At 39.5% G+C, this 22,995-nt stretch overlaps 2 protein-coding genes across 2 annotated transcripts in view; one reads left to right on the top strand and one right to left on the bottom strand.

Moving 5' to 3' along the window:
* Positions 1-17,839, bottom strand: part of DNAH3 (dynein axonemal heavy chain 3) — a 54,936-nt gene extending 37,097 nt beyond the window's left edge. The window contains exons 1-18 of the mRNA XM_027726187.2: positions 17,737-17,839; positions 16,282-16,391; positions 14,204-14,311; positions 12,571-12,684; positions 11,344-11,569; positions 10,238-10,286; positions 9,572-9,752; positions 8,855-9,044; positions 8,290-8,485; positions 7,280-7,405; positions 6,394-6,589; positions 4,978-5,157; positions 4,484-4,620; positions 4,224-4,329; positions 3,483-3,661; positions 2,592-2,776; positions 1,140-1,263; positions 432-585 (exon numbers count right to left, since the gene is read on the bottom strand). Coding sequence (XP_027581988.1) covers positions 432-585; positions 1,140-1,263; positions 2,592-2,776; positions 3,483-3,661; positions 4,224-4,329; positions 4,484-4,620; positions 4,978-5,157; positions 6,394-6,589; positions 7,280-7,405; positions 8,290-8,485; positions 8,855-9,044; positions 9,572-9,752; positions 10,238-10,286; positions 11,344-11,569; positions 12,571-12,660 — 2,319 coding nt within the window. The 5' untranslated portion in view covers positions 12,661-12,684; positions 14,204-14,311; positions 16,282-16,391; positions 17,737-17,839. The remainder of the gene's footprint in view (positions 1-431; positions 586-1,139; positions 1,264-2,591; positions 2,777-3,482; positions 3,662-4,223; positions 4,330-4,483; positions 4,621-4,977; positions 5,158-6,393; positions 6,590-7,279; positions 7,406-8,289; positions 8,486-8,854; positions 9,045-9,571; positions 9,753-10,237; positions 10,287-11,343; positions 11,570-12,570; positions 12,685-14,203; positions 14,312-16,281; positions 16,392-17,736) is intronic.
* On the top strand, positions 16,812-22,437 carry TMEM159 (transmembrane protein 159). The gene is made up of 6 exons (XM_027726172.2): positions 16,812-16,969; positions 17,386-17,609; positions 18,533-18,669; positions 19,553-19,721; positions 20,244-20,382; positions 21,562-22,437. Exons 1-6 carry the CDS (start codon positions 16,812-16,814, stop codon positions 21,650-21,652), a joined length of 918 nt encoding a protein of 305 aa, XP_027581973.1. The 3' UTR covers positions 21,653-22,437.
* The last annotated feature ends 558 nt before the right edge of the window (positions 22,438-22,995 follow it).

Raw genomic sequence — 22,995 nt, forward strand, 5'->3', positions numbered from 1 at the left:
AAAAACATTTGGGTTTAATTAGAGAACAAGCAGAGGGACTGAAAACACAGTTCCAGTGCACAAACCATGGTTCAGGGAAAATGCCACCTCCCTAATATTCTGTCTCTGCCAACTCTGCCAGAATTCTGTTTTCTGTGGACAGCATCTTGTTACTACTGACTGCCTGGAAACACTGAAGTTCAGTATTTCAATTTAAAAAACTCCCTTGAATTTTTTTCCCTCAAAATATGCTCTCCAACCCAGTAGTTGGGACAACTCAGCACACAGAGACAAGAAGATATTTGCCAATCCTTTGTGAATTTGGAAATTTTAAAGACATCCTGACAATATATGGCCAGAACCTTGGAAAACAAAAAATCAGAGGCAGGAACCAAGATTTTGCTCATCCAGCACATTGTAACCCATTCCATACTCGACTAAGAAGTACTAACCTCAAATTCTATTAGTGCATTTTCTAGATTCTTATTTAACTCCTCAAAATGCCGAGCGCTGTTCTTCATGTCTTCCACGGTCATGACATCCCGCTTTTTGTAGCTGTCTAGTTCTTTATTATAACCTTGAAGAGTTTTCTCAAACTGAGAACACCTGAGGTAAAGACAGTTAAGGTAATATGATGGTTTCATTCCTTTTCAGGTTTCAATTATTTTATTAATTTTAACAGGCACTGTCAAATGAAATCTGCGTAAACACAGATGCCAGTGAGAACCCATTGATCACTTGCATCAATACTATGCAGTTCACAAGATTAGAATTCTAGGTTCATTTTCAAACCTAACAGATGATTTACTTTACTTACCTTTGCTGCCTTTACTACCTGGAGAAAATAAAGGAAGAGTGAAAAGAATGTAACAAAACTATGTGTAATGCTGTACTAATCAATATGACAACATAAAATTACGAATGTTCTGGATCAATCCTCCATTCCTCCTTTCAGATCTCTTTAAGCATAGGAATATTCTAATCTACTCTCATCAATAGTATTTTTCTGAAATCTCCATCACACTGTAAACTAGGTTTCCTCCTTACTTTCGCAGCCCCCTTCTAAGTTTTCCCTCTTTAACACTATCTCCTTTCTACTGATAATGAGATTTTTCTTGTCTAAAAATACCCAGTGAAAAAAAAATTACTCAACACCATACCTTTCAGTCAACAGCATCTCTACATGATCCCTCCTTTTAGTCGACAGCTGTTTACTGTCGTCAAATATTTTCTGAATCTGATCAGGCCAATGGAAAACTGCACTATTCAGATTTATGTCATCACCTAAAATAAAAAAATGCATAAACATCTTTAAGAAAATGCCTTTTAACCAATGATCCAGGAGAACGGCTATTATATAACAGAATGCCTACTAATAAGCAAAATGGCTAAAACTATGTTTAGGAATAAGCTAAGAAACTGGTGGCTAGACTGTCTTCACTGCAAAGAAAACTGTTCCCTAAAACCACTTAGATTAACAGCAAAACTGTAAAATCAAGTTAAGAATGTGAAATTCTCTAAATAAGACCCTAGCTAGGCAGAGACAATTAGTAAGAACAGCTATTCTAGAATATCAATCCCATTCCACTACAGACACAGACCACTCCTAACTATATATATATTATACCTACATTAGATGGATAAAGGTTTACAACATTTCTAGTCCACAATCTGTAAATGCTGAATTATTCAAAAAAGCTAGAGCATAACAACTACAATGACCAGACATCTCCATCTTCCTATTTGTCTGTTTGTTCAGTGCACTTAGCTCATTATAACTAATGCAGGACACATGCTTATAAACCCAGCTACAAAGAATATGTAATTGTGAAATACTGTAATTACAAACACTCCAGTCCAAAATGTAACAGAAAAATGTCCTGGCTTCCACAGGCATCCTAATTTTTATCATAAAGTCAATGAACATGGCATATCCTAGTTATTTCTATCACTGTCTGATCCAAGAGTGTTTTCTGCTTAAGGACAAGGTATTGTCCTGCCACTAAAACGGGTATGCATTCATAGAACTGCTCTTCCTTTTTATGTTCAGCAAGTAACAGACAGCATCTGTGAATGGCACATTTTTCATCTGAATAACAGTGCAAACTAAAAGCAACTTCTACAGATGTTTCTTCTGTCTTAAAGTATATTTATTACCCAAGAGTAGCAAACCATCACAGCAAGCCAACAAAAGGCCTGCTCTGAGCTAATCCTCAACCGCAGAGATGCAAGTTCTCACACTTCCCACATGCTGTCAGTAGAGCCTTCAGGCACAAGGCTTCTTAGATGACTTTTCTCTGAAGAATTTCTACTTAATAACATAGAAGTGTGACATCATTTGGCCAGATTACATGACATTAATTTGATAAGACCCAAAACACTCTCTAAAACACATTGAAAAGCCCTGTCTGTGCTGGGTGCCATTTCTCTACCATTCCTTCCTTGCAGTACTGGTACATTTTGGCCTCTATTGAATTCTTTTTATTTCCTTTCTGTCTCTTTTGGAACTTTCCATTAGCATTCTACAAGATGTAACATTTGGGCATGCAGAGCCCATTATCTACACATAAAATTTTCATATGGAAATTTTATATTCTGTAGTTGAGACATACGAGAAAGATCAGCATAGTCCATGAGCACTTGCAGTCTGCGTGTTGCTTTGACGAGGTCCTTTTTCAGTTTAACAACAGTAACTTCACTGGATTTCTTTAAGAATGCATCATATTCCACCAGCTGTTCAGTGTTCTGAGGCACCTCACTCATTTTCTTTGCAATGAAGTTAAAATCATCACAAATTCTACAACAAAAAGAAAACGGACAGATCACTGGGATTGTAAGTGAAAAGAGATGTAAGATCTTGTAAATTCATTTTCTCTTTGAAACAAAAATATTAAATTTCTTCATAAATTAAACTCTCTTTTCCTATGAGTTCTAGCCAAAGCTCCCTGTTCAGCCAGGCTGGCCTTCCCCATTGGTTCATCTTCTGGCACATGAGGACGGGCTCCTCCTGTATCTGTAAGATTTTCTTCTTAAAGCATGTCCCTCCTTCCTGGACTCCTCTGCCCTTCAGGACTGACTCCTGTGGGACTCTATCAACCAGTGTCCTGAACAGGCCAAAGTCTGCCCTCCAGAAGTCCAAGGCAGCAGTTCTGCTGACCCCATTCCTTAGTTCTCCAAGACACAAAACCTGTATCGCTGTGCCCAAGACGGCCTCCAACCACCCCATCGCCCACAATGTCCTTCTCTGTTTGCAAACAGCAGGTCCAGCATCACCCCTGGCTGGCTCCCTCACCAGCTGAGCCAGGAAGTTACCTTCCATACATCCTAAGTTAGACATTTATTTTCAACTATTTCTGTTCCTGTTAATTTTAAATACTCACTTTGGTATCTTTGCACGTGTCTGGTCAGCACTAAGAAACCTAGCAAATGAATAAAGTTATCCCATCCACAGAGAGCACCAGTCCAGGCAGAGAGCAAGAACCATCCACGCAAACAACAGGTACCTTTGATTTAACTCTCTGTTTTCTATCACTTGAAATTCAATCAATTTGTCTTTCAGATTCTGAGTCCGATTGCAGAGTTCCTCATGCAGGTGTAGAGCATCCAGACAGAACATGGCCAGAGGAATAGTGACATGCATAGAAGCAATCTCTCTTTTCAGTTTTGTTAAGCTGTCAATCTTCTACAAACAGAAAATAATACATCTGTTATTTTCCCTAAAAGTCTATGGACGAAAAATGCTAAACAACTAAGAGTTTCCATCCAACAAATGGATAGTATATTCCAAACAGAAGAAGGAAAACTAATTTTTATCTTTCCAGAGCTTTGCTCCTACCCACAGACTCCAGGGCTGAAAGCTTTGCAGTGTAATATGCCATATTAGGGAAGACCACAAGATGCCTAAAGAAGTCTTTAGCCATATGCTAACTCAGGAATGCAGAGAGAAGAGTTGACAGGGTTGACTGAGGACAAGACATGCAAAAGACAAGTAAGCTGCAGATTGACCAAATACTCTGGGCACTTCCACTGGACTTCTGCTAAGGAAAAACAACAAAATTCACAGAAGATGGTCATAAAGAAACCTCCTCCTCCATTTGCACGGCAGCCCTACAGTAAGAGGCTATGTAAATTGTGCAATCCCAAGGGTGAAACAAGTAGTTTATTCTTTAGGCAATATATTAGGAAGTCAAGTGTGATGTGTGAGCTGCTGTATGAACATGTTGCAGTTGTCAGTAACACATTACCTCAGTTAAAGCTTCTAAAGAAGGACCTTTTTTCCAGAAATCTGTGACATCTTGCAGTGCCTCATTGTTCAAAAGATTGCTGTATTTCCTGTACACATTTAAATACCTTAAACACAGAAGATCACAAAAATGACCATAAGATTCCAATATGAAGCTTCTCTATAAAAAGAAACAAACACGCTCAAACTATTTTTGTCAAATGGACAGTGTTATAAAACTGAGGGTTTGGAAGGTCAATGGAGTTATCAGCCAAAACTTACTTCTGTGGACCGAGTATGTTGCTCTCAAAGATCTTTTCGAGTTTGTTGATATAGTCTGAAAACAATGATTCCTCTGGTTTGACTGTACTGAGAGTGAGATTATCTCTTTGTAATTTTGGAAACAGAAGTCTTTCTACCTAAAGGGAATCATTGTAAATACTGTAATAACACACAGAATAGTGGAAATAAGGTATTCTATCACCCATTCACCCACCACTTCAAAAAAATTTATTATTTGGTAAAAACACTGCAATGTCAAAAGGCTCTGATCCATAATTAACACCCTGTTACACACATAGTTTGCTTGTGAAAACTATATGAAAATCAAACCAGTGAATCTGAAAAATATCTTCTATAATCACAGAAGTTCACACAGTTTGTGATACACAACCCTCATCTTTATCTTCTATTTGTCAGTTTTTTGCTTCAACCCTACATTATAGACAATTTTTATTAATATTGTATTTTGTATGGAGCCATAACTTATCCAGTACCTTTGGAAGTTCCTCAGCACTGCGCAGGATCTCCTTGAAGGCATGACTGATTAAATCCCAACATCCTCTCAAGGATGGCTCAAAGACAATATCAGGTTCCTTCACACACAGTCCCACTCTCAGTATCTGAGGTATAAAGAACTGTATTCCTCGATACGGTTCTGTAAAATCATTTCCATCCTTAGGGAAAAGAATGAAAATTTTACTTAACAATGAAATGAGCTCTAAGAATAATAATTTAAAAAAATATTTAAACTCCCCCAAGTATCTTAACTACACAGCACCAATGAGATCATCTTCCCTGATTTTTATTCAAAACCTGATGTTCTAAATAAGATCTTAAGGTGCTGACTCCTAAAGGAATCTATAAAAGCTGGAATTAAGGAACTGGATTTAAGCCTAAATGCCTTGATTTTCCATTAAGTAACAGAAGTAAAGCACTAATCACTGTACAAAACTAAAACTCTGGAAAATAAAAATCAGACATAAAACCTAGAATCCTGTGGGTTTTTTAATTGCCTTAAATTGGTAAGAACTGCCCTATCCCCAAACTATCTTCACAATAGTGGAGTCCTAATCCATGACCAGACTCATAATGTAGATATTATAATGATTTAAAAAACAAACAAACAAACAGACAAAAACAAAACAAAAAAAAAAGCCCACCCAAGCCACAAGATAAAAATTAAAAAATATTTTAAAAACCCAATCATCATCACCCAGATGCAAGGCTTAGTGGCAAGGCTTAGTGCAAGGTCTGACAGTATTATATTAAGTGTGATCTTCTGGCTGCAATGCAGTATTTAATCTGCCACATTCATTCATTTCGTCTTATCATGGTAGCTCCTGGGTGATGCTATATTTAAAAAATTCATTTCCACTAAGAGGCAACTTTATGGTAATCAAAACAGTGGTAAAAACTCTCATGGCATAATGCTTATTATTATAACTTTGTACATTACTTGAAATAATATATGGCACTCATTGGGTATAGACAGGAACAGCACATACAAAAATCACCTCTGCAAAGGATTACACACTTGACTCTGCACACTTTTGACTTCAAAGTGGATTATTCATGAGCTTTCAGAGAATCATGTGTAAAAGTGTTTTGTCTGTTAAGACCAAGAAAAATTAAACTAAAAATAAAATAAAATAAATGCACGCTCTCTAAAGACAGAGTTGAAAACTCCTATAAGCTGCTGGTTGTAACCCCAGACCTGTGATTATTCGAGTGAGCAGCTCTTGACCATGCTAACAATCCACTGAGTATGCACAACTAAAGGACACAGCCAATTTTTATGGAGGCAAGAGCCACGTGGGACATTTTAGCCTTCAAAGAGCATTAGATTTTATGGCTACGTGAATCACCTCCACGTAAGACAAAAAACTATAGATACACTTCACAGCATATACCTTGTGGATCATAAAAAATTCAAGAAGATCTTCTAAGGAGTTAACAACCATCTCACGTAACTGTAACGACATCAGAGCTGCCACTGAACCAAAATAGCTTTCAACTCGCTCGGAGGAATCAGAGTCCCTTTCAGGAGCAAAATGAAGCCATTTATTTTTCTGATCAATGAAAACAGATGCACAGGTTGGGATCCACCTGCAACGAAAAAATACAGAGACAAAGTTTTTAGAAGCTTGTTAGTCTTACTTTGCTCCTTGCAATGAAATCTAAGCTCAGAAATTACCCAAAGAATGAGTAAGATGCAAAGGGCTAGAAGAGAATTGTTAACTAGATATGAAACAAAACTGTACCTACCAGGACTTAGAGGAAACCTGAGTTTTAAAGCTAAGGATTCTTGTTATAATAGGCCATACGATTAGTTTAAATTATTAGCAATAAACAAAATACTACTGACAATATTCATTTATTAGCATTAAATGGGAAATGAGTTTGGAAGAGATCTCAGGTGGCAGAATACAGGCACCTTCTCTCATGTGCCTCATATAATCTCTTTCTTTAATTCATCGATTTCCATAATTAAAAAAAAAAGGTTTTCTGTCACCATTTTTACAAATTTAGACTCCACTCCTCTCATAGTTAGAAACCTTCTGATTTTCAGTCTACATTTACTCATACTTTATTACCATTTGCTCTTGTACAAACATTCTTGCAGTTCCAGTGGGTCTGTCATCATCCAGATGTTTATTCCCCTCTGCTGTTCACCCCTTTGTTTTAACAGCCTTGTGGCTGGGACTAGTGTCATCTCAGTCTGTGTTTTAAAAGGGGGCCTTCATGTAAATCAGACCCTAAAACACTCTATTTACTGCTCCTACACTTGGCACTGACTTGTTCTGAAGGATGTCTCGAGCTTCCAAACAGTGCCTTCGAACGATCTCCTCAAACTCCTCAGGCAGCAGAGGCAGGTGTCCACAAAGCATCTCTGCAGTGCGAACAAACCTTAGATGGCTGTACCTGTGGAAGGAAAACAAACAGTAGATTTAAAAAAAAAACACCCATGAATAGTCAGGAAGGTCTCATATGTACTTATAAATACTAAAAATACAGTTTCATTGATAGGTATCACTCCATTGCTAAGCTGTCTGACAAGTGCATTTCTCATGGCGTTTTTGTTATCAACAAACACGAAACACTTAATAAATTTAATTTGGACTTGCTGTATTTAAAACTAAATCTTGTCCTTTTCCTAGTTTTATTAGTGTATCCAGACATTAAAGAACACACGGAATGACACCTACTGCTTCTATTCCATATCAATGAGTGCCTATCCTGACTACTCTGTAGGACACATATCACAGTCTGTAACATGCAAGACTTTAAATGTTTCTTAAATGCTAATCCAGCTCTTAGGATTACACTACCATTTAACTTCATAAAATAACAGATCTTAATTTTCTAATGTCCCCAGAGCAAATTCCAAGTACAGACGTTTGAAAGATACTCAATTTTATGAGTTAATTTTGTTAAGTTCAGCAATAAGGATGAGAATTCCAAATCACCATTTACTTGAGTGTTGAATCTTAATTTAGGGATTACATTTTATAACAAAGGGGATGATCTTTTCACAGCACAAATATACCCATTCTTCACTGTGGACATGTAAAATGTGTTCATGCTTGCACTCAGAGACTGCAGGAAACAATCATTTTACACTGAAATTCTTGGAGGCTCAGAAAAAAGAATTACTTAGAAAACAGACATATTTTGCCACTTTGTAGTGGTTCCCCCAGGATCTCCTAAGCATACATAGAGAAGTCACAGCAGATGCACTCTCTAATCAAGCCATTAAATAAACACATCCTGAATTTCACTAAGATCCCGTGAACAAGGCATCTTACCCAGAAAGCCAGAGGTCTTGCAAAGTGAGCATCAATGAATTCACTACGAATAGATTCCTTTCATTCCAAGTTTTCGTTTCTCCATAAGAGCTGTGCCATGGGACTGGTCCACAGACAACTCTCCGGGGAAAAGGGCGTGGGGTACTTTGAATAGACAGTCTCTCTCTCTCAGCTGGATCCATCAGGACATAATCAACTACAACAAATCATTTATATCATGGTGAGACTGCACGTATGGTTCAAAACCTACATTCAACAACCCTACCTCTTAACAGTGCAGGAAGCACATTTAAAACTAACATAGTCATATCCTTAATTGTAGGTTTTTAGGATAAAATACAGCATAAAAATCAAACTAAAAATTTGTCTATAAAATTATTTCAGGAAAAGAAAATGAGAGAAACTGGAATGTTATGTAGAACGATTACAGATTATTTTCTCGCAGATATCTGTTGTAGTTCTCCAAAGGAATTCTCCATGGAGGCTAAGATTAGAATGAAGACTTGCCTTGAAAGTGCAATAAATGTCTACACACTGGGAACTGTTCAGAGATTTTGAGTCTTACCAATGGATTTCATGAGTCCGATATAATAGTCTGCCTTAATCTCTTCTTTCAACCTTGCAAGTAATTTCTCCAGGCCTGGGTTAGTAAGAATGTGAGGTGGAACATGGCTTAAAATTTCATTCATCACTTCCTCATCCTGAGGTGCCACCATGTCTTCCTGCACTCCATTATATATGTAGTAACAGTATCGCTAAAAAATGTTTAAAATATTATGCTTATTGTATGAATTTTCTGACAGACAACGAATTACTACAAAGTATTTTTAGCTTTTCTATCACTTGAACCTCTTCTGTAATTGAAAGGTGGTTGAATGAAATGGATTTTGGCTATCTAACTCTTGGTTCTTTTTAAAGCACTGCTAATGCCTGACATCTTTACAACAGTCATCTGTTTTGCTGTAAGTATATATACCGCTAGAACTGAGTACAACATATTCAATTACTAAAGAAAAACTACTAGCAAATAACATGAGGGTTAAGAATTTGGGAAGTACTTCAACTTGTGAATTAAACAATTTACAACAAAAATCAGAGTAGCTAGAAACAAATGAGAAAGGAGTTAACAATATTTAACAGCAGTTTGCTATATTGAATACTTACATCTTCTAAACCTCAAGTACTGCCTTCTTTTCTCAACTAATTTTAGTAAACAGTTTACAGATATACTGAGGATGATTACTGCTGCTACTTTTGTCCTAAAAAGAAATTATATAAATACCTCTATATCATTGCTTGAAGGTGGCTTTTCTCGCTTACTTGTCTCCTTCTCATGTAAATCCATGACAGCAAATTGTTCTTCTGGGGTCAGTGGCTGGTTGTCTGTGTAATTTAGGACATGCAGGTCTGGCACATGAGCAGGTGCACTCAGTGAAATAGGATTCAAAATGCTTAACAAAGTACTTTTGAAAAAAAAAACCAACAAGCTTAGTGAATAAAGAAACAGTAATGGATAAGGACAAACTACAAGCCTTAAATAAACCACCTGCCCTACGCTGAGGACAAGTATAACCTATGGAAGTATTTCAATTACTCAATAAAAAAACTCATTAAAATTGTCTAATAGAGCATACTACTTTAACATAAAGAATACAACCATGTAAACCTTACAACTGCCTAGCATCCTCAGGCAATATTTTATAAGCCATTCTATCAGAGCCAAACCTACTAGCCCATTTATTTAGGTTGCTCAAGATTTTCACGTGGTCATCTTATCAAAATCTTACAACACGAAAGTCAGTCTTGATGCACACACATCTTTTGTAGAGACTTAACATTTCATGCTTGGATGCTTAACAGAGCATCCAAGTAAAAAGAAATATTAAATCACAACTCAAACTAGCCTGGTTGTAATAATCTGTATCTTTATAACATTACAGTACATTACCTATCAGAACTCCATCGTCTTTGTGAACGTTTGAGCTTTTTTCTCGGAGCTTTAAATACCAGTTAAGGAAAATCACATGCACATATATTTTTCAAATAAGATATTATTTCAGACTGGTGAAAAACAGAGCTAAAATAACTAATCAGATAATGAAAAAAAAGAGAACTACAATGTCACAAAGAAGTATTTAGGCTTGAGTTAGTCTTTAGCAAGACATTAAAATCACATGTTAAATAATCTTGCTGATTCTGGGACTATAAACTAGCTTCAGGAAAGCATTCAGCTCATGCTTAAGACTTCAGAGCTTACTTATCTCCCTGCACAAATGTTATTTTCTGCACTGGGACTTTCTGGTTTGAATATAAAAGCGCTTCTACAAGATGCATAGCTCCACCAAATATACTGCACACGAAAAAAATTTCAAACTAATTAATGGAGTTTATTTGATATCTGCAGTTGGTAATATACTTAAAGCCTAAACACCTTGGCTCTTGTAAACTGTTGGTAAACTTAAGCAGCAAAAGTATTGCAACTTAATCTTATTTGCTTTATATCACATGTTGTGTTGAATCAAGAGCATAAAATATTTCATAATGTAGAATTAACATGTGCATGCACAGTTTGCTAACAAATACATAAATTACATGGTTCAGAAGAAAACAGTTTGTTAAGCAATATTTCTTGGATTTGATTCTCAGGTATAATTTTAATGCCTGTCCCCCATCTTGTTTGGTAGGCAAGACTCATGAATATGAGCATATCAGGGATGCACACAGAATTTGTTTCTATTTTCCTGTTGGTACTAACATCTACTTCTAGCAATAATAAAAGCTAACTTGTAGTTTGCAAACAATTCCCTCCAAGTAATTACATATGAATATCTGGAGGGATGAACCTAACTAGTTAATCAGAAACTGGCCTTTCATTTATTAAAGTTATGCATGCATTGGGAAATTTGTCTACACTGACCCTGAAGTGATAAACTTATAAGCCTTTATTAGGGATAAGTGATTTTTCCAGGGATGATACTTTAACAGATAAAGAATTAGAGACAAAAATGTATAAGAAGCAAGGCTAAACTTATGAACACATTGAAATATGGATACGTGGTGAGGGTGTCCTCTCCCCTCCTGAAGCCTGTGATAGCTCTATCATTGAAGAGGACTTGACTTTGGACACATTTTTCATTTTTAAATCCCGTGCAGTAAGAGTGTAGTTATTAGCTATGGAGTCACTTGGGCTCCGGTAGTGACTCTGTTCCTTGAATGGAGCTGCCAAAGTCAACGATGACTGTTGCATCAAAGGGGGATAGGCGCTCTTCTGAAGGAGAAGCTGAAATTGGGGGGAAAAGAGCAAAAGTTTTACACAGCACAGTAATTGAAAAAGCCTTCTTAGAGCTAGAACAGGATTAAACACCAATTAGTATAAAAAGTAAATACAAAAGTCTGACAAGGACATTTGACCATTGATCTACCTTTTGATCACCGTGTTCCACACACATATAAGGATAATTTTACACAACACTTCAGTAGCAGTACTCCTACTTTTTTTTTTTGCATAATCAAGGTCTTTTTTATAAATAAAGGAAGACATTAGTACATTATCTGGTACTTTCTACTCCCCCACATCGCCATCTTGCTGCTTCTTCTTCTCCTTACACTTGCTTAAAATTAGAAAATTCCTGTTCCTCCAGCTTTGCTAATGATCTGTCTAATTTTAACACAACCCTCGTAATAGTTGAACAATAGTAAAAGCTAACAAATTCATCTTTCATCTTTCTCTCTCACATCAGTACAAGATTTCTTCCATGTTTTCTCAGGTGACTGGGTTGGGTATTAGGAAGAAATTTTTTACAGAGAGAGTAACCAGACATTGGAATGGGCTGCCCAGGGAGGTGGTGGATTCACCATCCCTGGAGGTTTTTAGGATGAGACTGGATGTGGCATCAGTGCCATGGTCTAGTAACCACAGCGGTGTTGGATCAAGGGTTGGACTTGATGACCTCAGAGACCTTTTCCAACCCAGTTGATTCTATGATTCTGTGATCTATTGATTGGCTTGTCCTAATGTCTAAACTCTAATGAGACAGCTCACAGGTACAAGGGACATGGGATCAAGAGGTATATTTCAGGATATCCTCAGAGAGAAAAAGTACATAAGATAGAATCATGAATGTACTTGGAACCACAGAATCATTAAGGCTGGAAAAGATCTCCAAGGTCCAACCTTTGCCTGAGTACCACCATGCCCACTAAACCACATGGCAAAAAAATGGGAATTTGCTACACATAGAATGTAATGTAAACCCTGACACAGGGGGAGAGAGCACATACCTCCTGCAAGTCTGCAGGTGCAGCTGAAGCAGAGGCAGAGGCAGAGGCAGGCAGGGGCGGGAAGTCCGGGAACTGCTCTGAGTGACTCATGTCGTACAGAGAATTGTTTCGTGACTAGACAGAAATGAAAAACAACTTCAAAGATATTTATGAAATGTTTCAAAAAAGATTAATGAAGTAAAACCAGCTGCTTTCAGTTTTTATTGAAAATTACATATTGCAACTTTTCTAATTTTAAGGCAACAGACACTCTGTGGAGTGGGTTCCTCAGCAAAACATGTTCTTTGCAGTAGTTTGATAAAACTTCTAACCAACAACAAATGTCAGACTAAAAAAACCCCATGCCTAATCTTTATAACACTGTAAACAATTTAAAGTTATTTAAATATTTTAAGTTATACTAAAAACTCCACATGGAGTTTGTAATGGTATAAACTGTGGATATTAAAATATTAAAGCCTACCAGACTGCCAAATTGACAGTGAAGCTGTGTGAAACATATTACTGGGCAGGAAAAAAACCCAAACCCACTAGATAATTTTCATGTCTATAATGACCCAGTGCCAGAACAAACTATTGCTAGGATGCTGCTGGAAGAACAGATTGCTCAGAAGGACTCAGCAAAGTGTTTTACTGCAAATGTCAGAACTGATATGTTTTAGGATTATGTTCCACCTTCTCAAGGTGCCAATACTTTGAGATGGCTTTCCAAGACTCCATATAAAGTCCTCTCAGGATATTTTCTCAGAATTATTTAGTCTCATAGTGCTTTAAGATGCTTTTGAATGGCAACTTTCCTTAGTATAGGCCAAAGGCTCACTCACAGTCTGCTCTGAATTTCCTAAATCCTATTTGTTTAGGAGATTCATGAGGAACAAATTCCTGACTACACAGTGACACTACCAGAAGGAGAAGGTGAGAACTATGTGGTAACTGATCACGAGTGAGTTAAATCACCATGAAAGAGGAAATCAGTACCCAATAAAATTATGTTTGAATAACTTAATTATTTTTACATAATTGTAACACATTTTTAGCACATGGTTATAGCTTTCTGATATTTCACTGAAAAACTAGGCTGCTGGAACCTAGTTTTCCAGCAGACAAAATTGTGACCTCCTCAATATCAAATTAGAGCCCATTTAGAAATAAAATTTGACAAAGGACTGATTTGATTTACCTCCTTGGTTTTCCCCAGCACGCCTGCACACACATACACATAAAGAAATGAAGACATTACCACTGCCAGACGTAATTCATTAAAGAGAGCGTGAATTGCTCTTGATTAATGACTAAAGGATTGGGCCCTAGGGTGCCTTAAACATGAATAAACTATGAAGTTTATTAGGAGAGTCATTCATTCATAAAGGTACAAGACTCATTTAAAAAGCCATTATTCATTCTAAAGCAACTTTTGACTTAGATGCCAACTAACCTTTCAAACAGCTAGATATTTGAGCAAAGGAATCCTTAATAAGTACATTATAAAGGATTAGATCTAAAGAATATTCAACAAGTGCCTTCTAATTAGAGTTCTTCCAATGTCAAACCACTAACCACCCGTAATGGCCAATTTCATCTGCAGTTCTGAAAAAGTTACTGATCTTTCACAGTCACTGCAGAAAGAACTTACCCTCAGGAGCCTCAGGTTCTGTGTTGGCTTTATTTTGTTTTGGTCTTTTGTTTGCTAACACTTTTTCCGTCCTTCCCCTCACTATAAACACCCTTGTTGTTACATGCTCTGCAAAAGGAGGAGAGACTCATTTCAGGCAGTACACAAGGTGTCAATCAGCTTCTATTATCCCAACTGCCAGGAAGAATCCCAGCTCTTCCCTGCCTTGTTTACAACGGTAAACCTTCCCTCCCTCCAAACCTTCATGCTTTTTCTCTCCATTCTTCTCAAGCTCACTTTTCACCTTAATCTTTCTAACTCTCCCCAGATGTCTTTCAAGCTAGATTTTTTTCCTGCCCTGCTCTTTCCACCTTCTCCAAAACCAGCTTCCTTCCCACTCTTTTAATACCCCAGGGACTCTGGGCCCCCAACTATGGTTTACAGCAGACAGAGCCACACATTAATTGCCACGAGAAATAAGCACAACTCAAAAGGAATGGGAAAAGAGAATGAGAGCAATGCCCAGCATGCCTTACACATCCACAGGATGCATGAGGGAGCAGGGTAAGAGCAGGTACTACCTGCAAAGTGTCCTTGTTACCAGTCCCTCTGCCTGTCCCAGCTGACACTCTGCCTCTCACTCCTCAGCTCTGTTGCCCCAGTTACAGCATAGCCGGTGCTTGGAGACAGGAATTCCCTCCTCCCTCTCCTTCCCCAGCAGAGAGAAAACAGCCCCTTTCAGCACAGTGTTGTGCCAAGCTGTGGTCAGGGAGATTCAGCTGTGGAACCAATGAGGAACTGTACAGGCTCCTTTTACCTCTCAAAGCTACTAAAAATGTAGTCTTAAAACACCTGAGATATTCTGACTTCTCCATGAAAATACTGCACAGAGCAAGGAAGCTCCTGAAGAAGTAAAGGCCATATAAACCCAAATTTTCTTAGAAGGAATTAGGAAAAAAAAAAATTAAAGATTCAAAATCTTGAACCCAAACATCTCCACCACTTTTCCACCATTCAGAATCAAATTCCCTGGAGATCTGAAGGCAGCAGGTGGGATACTCCCCATTCCTCTAAGTCCACTTGTATGCATTTGCCTCCCACTCACAGTCATCACCATGTCCTGAAAGAGTCCTCCATCAGATTTCTCCACAAATGGGAATTATTACCACCCAACATGAAATCTAGCACAGTCTCTTTACACCGACCCTCAAGAGAGGCCTTGTCCATATTCTGACAACAAAGCAAGATTTCCATTTTAAACTCTTTCCCACCATCTTTCGATGCTATGTTTTTGCTCCAATTTTCTGTAAGCTGTGAGAATGGCTGATATCCCTGAGTCAACTATTAACAGTTTTCCTTATATTTTGATGTAATACCAACTATAAATGGAATATTGTTCCTGCCTGGCCAGACGTGAAAGTTCCTACCAAAAACGAGGCTCCTCTTTAAACAGTGTGGGGTACAGAACCAGCACTGCTCATGCTGGTAATTGCTTGCCCACTGCGTGCCTAACTCTCCAAATATTTCAGTGCTCTTTTGCAACATGAGTATTTTCCTGCTAATTGGAGCTGACACTGGCATGAAGACAAGCTCAATTAAGCAGCAGTTAGACTAACTACTGTTCCTCTGTGCACATCGACTCAGCTGCTCATATATTCATGCCCTTTGAAGTTAAATAATTGACTTGTGCTACTTGAGAAACATTAAAACTAGTTATTTTATATAGAAAGATATTATATATGAATTTTCAGCAGAAAACATAATTATGAATAGCAGGAAAATAATTTACTAAGATGCACAAGACTGTCTTCCAAACCACAGCTATGACATGTTTAAAAAGAGCCAGAAATTTAAAATCTTCAATATACTTTCAATGCAGTGGAGCCATTAAACTTTATAGTGCCATTATCACTGGATTATGTAACACTATAATTCTGCCAGTTACTTTGTCCCTATGCTCCGCTTAAAAAAAAAGTATACAAAATCAACAAATTCAAATTTATTATTATATACACTAGTGTACTAGGAATATCAATACATGATGCACTTTAATAATATGTGAGATAAACACTTTAAGAGTGCAAGCAAAATAAACTTACCCTCACCATCCTCTTCTTGCAGGTATCTTGTGCTGGGCTTTTAGAGCCCATGGTCCAAATTTGTGTTAATATACAACTCTTACTTCCACTGTCTATACAAATCCTTGTACCTGCAGAAATCATTGAAATCAGCATCTCAAAGACACAGAGCTCTTACAGTCTGATAAGTTAAAACTCCCAGACTTCATAAAATCTCTCTTTGCATTGTAAGACCAGCATGCTCCAAATTAAACAAGCTATTTATTTTGTTGCCTTTAAAAACATAACCATGAAACCATTACCATTCAGTTTCGCAATACTCTCTTAGGTGGCAGCAATCAAAAATTATTAAAGCAGTCATGAGAAACATAAATGTTTTACTTATTGTAATTTACAGCATGTAAATTCCATGTAGTAAAAGCTGAGAATTCCCTGAAACCTCACGCTTGCATGTTAACATCATCCTGGTGGTTCTGGAAAGCAGCCAGGCCAAACCATCATGCAACACACCTCACCCAGCATCACTGCTGAGGTGAACAGTGCCATCTAAAATGCTGGGACGCTGTAGGTTCATTGTTTTTGCTGAAAACCCAGATGAGTTTTTCAAGCAGTTGTTCCTCACGTCGTGCACCTCCCCAGACAGGTTTGCCACGTGGCCACCAAAACACCCGTGGAGGCCTCGGGACAGGGTGGAAACGTGTGGGAACAAGTAATCGGGACGGGGGAAGGTGGTTGTGCCAGGTGATGAGTTTCGCAGCTGCCTGTTCAGGGCGTGACCGAACAGCCACAATTCGCTGCAAGATGCCCTGGCTGCCTCCCACTGCGATGGCAGCAGCCCCCCAGCCTGGGGACGGTGGGATTATAGACACACACTGAGCGATTCCTGGATTGCAAACGCACACAGAGCGATTCCCGGCACTCGGAGCCGCGGTGCCGGACACCCTGTGCCCCGGGGCCGAACGTGCCTCTGCACGCCCGCACAGCGGCACGGATACCGCACATATCCTCATTTCCCACCCTCAATTCCAGGAAACACGGGGGCTGCACGTCCTAAACCAACACAAAGCCCTTGGACACTCCTGAGGGTGCCCGGACCCGAGCGGCTGAGGCAGGGCCGGGCTGAAGGAGCCACGCGCAAGGGCACCGGAGCGGCACCCATCGCAGCCCCCGCTGCCCTGCGGGGCCCAGCCCGCTCCGCTCCTCGCTCAGCACCCGCCGCGGAGCCGCGCCCGGCGGGCCCTGCCCGGCCCCCGCGGGGAGGAGACAGCGGCGGGAGGGCGGCGGCGCTTCCCTGGGCCCCGGCAGGCCCGGCAGCGAGCGGGGCCGCGGCCCGGCGGGCAGAGCCGCAGGTGAGAGGGACGGGCCGGCCCCGGGCAGCGGGGCAGCCCCGCTCCGTCAGCGCGGCCACTGGCGCTGCCCCTGCGGCGCGGCCGCCGCGGGAGGGCCGGCGGCCCCGGCGCTGTGGGACCCCCTCACCTCCGCGGGGCACCCGCTGGGCGCCGGCGGCGCGGCTGCAGCGGTGATTAACGGGGGGTGATTAATTAACGCGTCCTGAGCTCGGCTCTCGGTGCAGGCCGCGGGCCGGGCGGGGGTAACGCCCGGGGCTCGGGCGCGCCCCGCGGGCGGCTCCTGCCCGGCGCTGCCGGCGGCCAGAGCTCGGCCTCGGGCGTGAAGACACCCTGTAAAGCACCGCGGGGCCCGTGGGCACAGGGCACGGCCGTGACACCGGCGCGGTGGGTGCGAGGGTCTGCAAACAGGAAAATGCGTCTTTTAACCTCCCCTGCAACAACAGATGGGAGTGGTCGTGGGGGAAGGGGGGTCGCTGAGCTGAGGCTTCCTTTAAACTGTCAGATTTTGCCTTTATACACAGAGTTTTGAAGCTGTACAGGGCATGTTTTCAATTCTGAGCACAAGACAATCAGTCTCATTAGTGTGTTAACTGGTTTGCAGCACCGGTAGCAACAAATTGTCCATACAGATTATTAAAACTGATCTGTTTTTGCTGCTAACCTTCACAGTTAAACACAGGGTTAATGATATAAAGAGAGAAAGTGAGAGGCATCTGTATCTTGATATTTGGCTTTTGGGAGTTGCAGAAGAGCTTGCAGGGACAAGCCCTGTACAGTAGATGTGCTTTGGTAAAAGCAGTGTGTCACACTGTTGTATATCACATTAACATCTGGCATCTACATTCTCTCTTTATACAGAAGAAACATTTTATTATCAAAGAGCACGCGTATGAACCTTTTACTAACTGTACCTTAATTTCAAGGAAAATTGGATGGCTGGGTGAGAACTGGTAGTCCAGAAGAAGAGATCGTGGCTCAGGACTGTACTGTATCTAAAGAAATGCAGGAACTGCAGAAGCAATGGCACTCTGTGGTGCAGATCATCCACAGCAACGCAAATGTGGGTCTGGAATATAATTTTATATATTTATGAAGTTACTCCTTTAATAACTATTGGGATGTCATACCTCAGTTTATTTAAATGCACTCCTTTTTTTAAAGTAAGAGCTGTGAGGCCTGTGAGAAGGCCTGTCCTCCCACGCCTTCAGCAATCAAGAAAAAGGGAAGCCTGCTCCGTGTTTTTGTATTTTACTGGCATAACTATTAGAGATAGTAGAGTGGCATTTTAGTGAAGTGGTTGTGCTGCTATAAAAAGAACTAAAACTACAATATCTATTCCCTTAAGGGATGGAAACCTACTTCAGTTAAATTCCAGTGTATAGATATGACTGCCTCTGTGAAAAGAAATTTTTTTTTACTGGTAACATAATTAAATTCTTAAAAAGTCTGTGATACAGACATGCCTGCACTGTACTTAAATTCAATAAGTGAGCAGGTTGCAGATATTACTAAGCCACAGATAAAAGAAAAATCATAATTTTTGGATGTTACAGGGTTTTTTTTCCTAACAGATACAGTTTTCTAGATCAAAGTAATAGTTGCAAAGACCTCACTGAAATCTGCAGCTAAACTGCAATTTGGTTTTTTACTTGTTTTCAGATTGTTTGTTTGTTTGTTTGTTAATTTATGCAAAAATAGAACTGGGAAGTCCAAGAGAAACAATGTCTGGTTTTGCTAGAATTATTATATATATAGTTTATATGCTATGAAGTTATCTAAATTTGCAGCAAATTTCCATGCTTTTGAAACAGACAACAGCTGTCCTCTGTTCAAGCTGCAGACTTGCAAAAGGATGTTCTCTGTAGTTCACTACATTAGCGGTGATCTGTGAAAGTTACCTATGACAAGAAATAAAATCTGAAATGTTTTTCTTTCATCCACAGGTTGTTGCATTTATGAATTCTCGAGTTGGCCAATATTTAGATGACCATCCTTTTATTGCCTTGTCACTCCTGATGTTTGTTGCAGTGTCTGCTATTCCTGTTGCATTTTTCCTGATTTTCGTTGTTACAACAGCTGTGATGGCCTGTATTGGTGTGATAGTCATGGAAGGTACTGTATGCATGTATGTACTTACCTATTCCCTTTCAAGGCACGTTATCCTTTTCCTTCTTTTCTTCTTCTCTCTGGAATTCTGAGTCTGAGCAATTGAGGATTTATGTGTGTAGTCCTCAGGTCTCAGCAGTAGTAAAACTATTAATATAAGAATAGTAATCTGATTAAGTGTAGTCTATACAGGGGAAATCCTATTTTCCTTTCTAATCTCAGCCACCATGATATATCTAAACCTCAGTTTATTTAAATGCACTCCTTTTTTTAAAGTAAGAGCTGTGAGGCCTGTGAGAAGGCCTGTCCTCCCACGCCTTCAGCAATCAAGAAAAAGGGAAGCCTGCTCCATGTTTTTGTATTTTAACATGGTTATCTTAACCATGCATAGCTTTCATAGAGGCCAGCCAGCTGACTGAGGAAGATTGTTTTCCCAGCTGATTTGAAATTGTGGTTGTGGTAGAATGCCAGCTCTCTTTAATTTACTTGTACATAAACTTGTTTAAAGAACTGCTTTTGTTTTATCAGGTATTGCGATAGCCATAGGTGGCATAGCCCTCCTGTGTGTGCTGTGTGGCCTGGGGGCAGTTTCCCTGGGAGTTTCTGGAGTACTGAGTATTTCTTACATTGCACTTTCAACTCTGGTCAACTACTGGTGTTCTTCAAGGTGAGTATGGATGTCTTTATCCATGCTTGGATTTCAAACTCTGCAACTGTACTATTGCATTGACTACTGCAATAATTTTAAGTAAGTTGCTTAGTTTAACAATCTCTTGAGTGCTTTGAGTCTTGAGCTACCCTTATAGCTTAATGTGCAGTATACAGATATTCAGTCATCAAGATGTATTTCAGTAAGAGTTAATACATGCTCTTCTTCCTTTTTGGGAAAGAGAAAATGTAAATGGTTTTTAAATGTGCATGTGCTAACAACACATTCAATAAAATACAGCTTTGTCTCGCTGCAGTTTGTTGCTTTAAATATCTTTAAAACATGCTGCCAAATTAAATTTTGTGTAGAGGATGAGCTTTTTGCAGTTCTTCCTCCATGATAACCCAGATCTCTGTGCTTACCTGCATTTGTAGAGTAATGGACCAAAATTAGTTGTAGATCTAGGATAGGCAGAGTGGTACTTAAGAGGAACAGAGTGGTCAAAGTAGCAATAACAGGTTGCAGGACACTGCACGTGTGCAGCTTGTCATTCATGTTTCCCAGGACATTGGGCTCAGAAACCCATTACAGTCAGCATTGCCTCAGCCACACTTCCCTGAGCACCTGGCTGGGAGCAGGAGGCACTGGCAGATTGTGCTGGAATGCCACCTCTGGCACCTTGAGATACCTGCCAGGGAAGGGAATCGTGATAATCACTTAAGCGTAGGGAAGAGCAAGAAATAAAGTTACAGCTGCTCCCTCTTAGACTTTCTCAGTTTGCTCCTTCAGCACAGAGCTCCCTGTGGAGCCGGTGGTAGCAGCAGGGTGACAAAACCATGGTGCAAGGCCCAGTGTGTTCACATCTGTTCCAGGGCTCTGTACCACCCCTCCAGGGCATTGCTGCCAGGCCCATAACATTGCCCACCCGCTCCAGAAGATTTCTATTTTTCATAGTGTATCAAGTGCACAACCCAACCTGTCATATTGACTTACAGCTCTGATGTTAAAACAGATAATACCTGCTATTTTTACATTCCTGTGCCTTTTGAGAGAAGTTCTAGTAGACCAGCAGCAGATGTTCCAGGAGCCTCAGACAGGTTTACATCTGCATTGCTCAGCTTTCTTGAGTAAAAAGTTAAAATACAACAATTTCAGGGAAGAACAGACTGTAAAGCCATTCTTTTCTTATGTATACAGGGGTCAGCTAAGGAAGCAAGATGTTAATGGAAGTTTGCCACAGAAGAAGCCTGGCTTGGATGTTTCTGCCAATAATGGAAAAAGTGAATAAGTGGGTTTGTCCCCACTTCCTCCATAGGCACTTAACTGCCCAGTTCTGACCTTCATTATGTAACTGTTTACTCATTGAGCATTCAGCCTTTGTGTGCTCCTTCTGGGAACTGAAAAGAATCCATGTACATCTTACATAGTCAATGTAAAATGGATATTAAGAGTAACCATTAAGCAGCAGTGTATTGCAGTAGTAAGTGTATGTGCATGATGGAATGCTCCACAGAGCTTGGGCAAGGGATGTGACTGGTACTGTTAAGTCAGTGGTAATTAGGTGAAAGAAAGAGTAGGGATTTGATTTCTCATTAGTTGCTGGAGTTCTGGATGTATTCTCTTGAAGTTTTTGTGCAGCAGTTGGTCATTTTGAAACAGAAGTACCAAAGCTCAGAACACACTCAGAATGCATTTTGAATGTGGAAAAAACACTTGTAAGCCTTAACAGCCTTTGTTAAAATAGTATGCTAATGCTTTATATTTATTATACAGGGAAAATAAGGTTTTGTCATATATTAAGTCATGCTCTAAGCTTATATATACCTTTAGATGTTGCATTATTCCAAAGGGATATTTTTCTTGTTCTCATTGCCTCATTATAGCAAGGGCATGCTTAAATGGTGCATTTTTTCATCTTTGTTTAGGTATTTAAATTGCCTGGTTTGCTTCTCAGTTGTAACTTCTTGTATGTTATTTAAACTTTTTTGGTTTTGTTTTTGCAAAAGCTATTATATTTTTAAGCATTAAGAAACTATCTAACTATATTAGTTTAATAAAGTGCTGTTTGTTTAACCAGGTTGTCTTACACTTATTCTGTGTATTCTACAATAAAAACAACTTTTCCACATCTGCTTCTAAGGTAGGCTGCATTTCACCTTGATTAAAGTACTGTGGCTGGCCAGCATTGCTGAGTTACAAACTGTAGATTACTCCCTTTCTCATCCCTGTAAAAAAATGCAGAAGTTTAAGATCTAAATTAGCATTTTACTTAGTTTTTCATGAACCAACATGGTATTTGGCTCCATCTTGAAGCAAAGTCTGAGCTGTAATGTTTTCCACACAGTATTGGTAATATTTTCAGCCCCTAAGGTAAGCTGGCTACATACTTCAGCAGTAGACTGAAATAATCTTTAGATTTCCAGGAGCCCTTCATTTTAACGGTACATTAATTTAGCAAACAAATATTACAAAGCTGTCTAGCCAGCCATCCCTTTATACCATCATCTTCTGCTGAAGGGAACAGGCATTGCTTGAGTTCAGCAGACACTAAAGCAAGTTGATTTATTTCTACTCAGAGTCTGACCCCACATGAACCATTTTCTTCTGAATTTTAAATTTATTTTTCATTAT

This window comes from Pipra filicauda, unplaced genomic scaffold, assembly GCF_003945595.2.
Source record: "Pipra filicauda isolate LSUMZ 115617 unplaced genomic scaffold, ASM394559v2 scaffold127_size2900866_pilon, whole genome shotgun sequence".
In the NCBI taxonomy this organism is placed as follows: Eukaryota; Metazoa; Chordata; class Aves; order Passeriformes; family Pipridae; genus Pipra; species Pipra filicauda.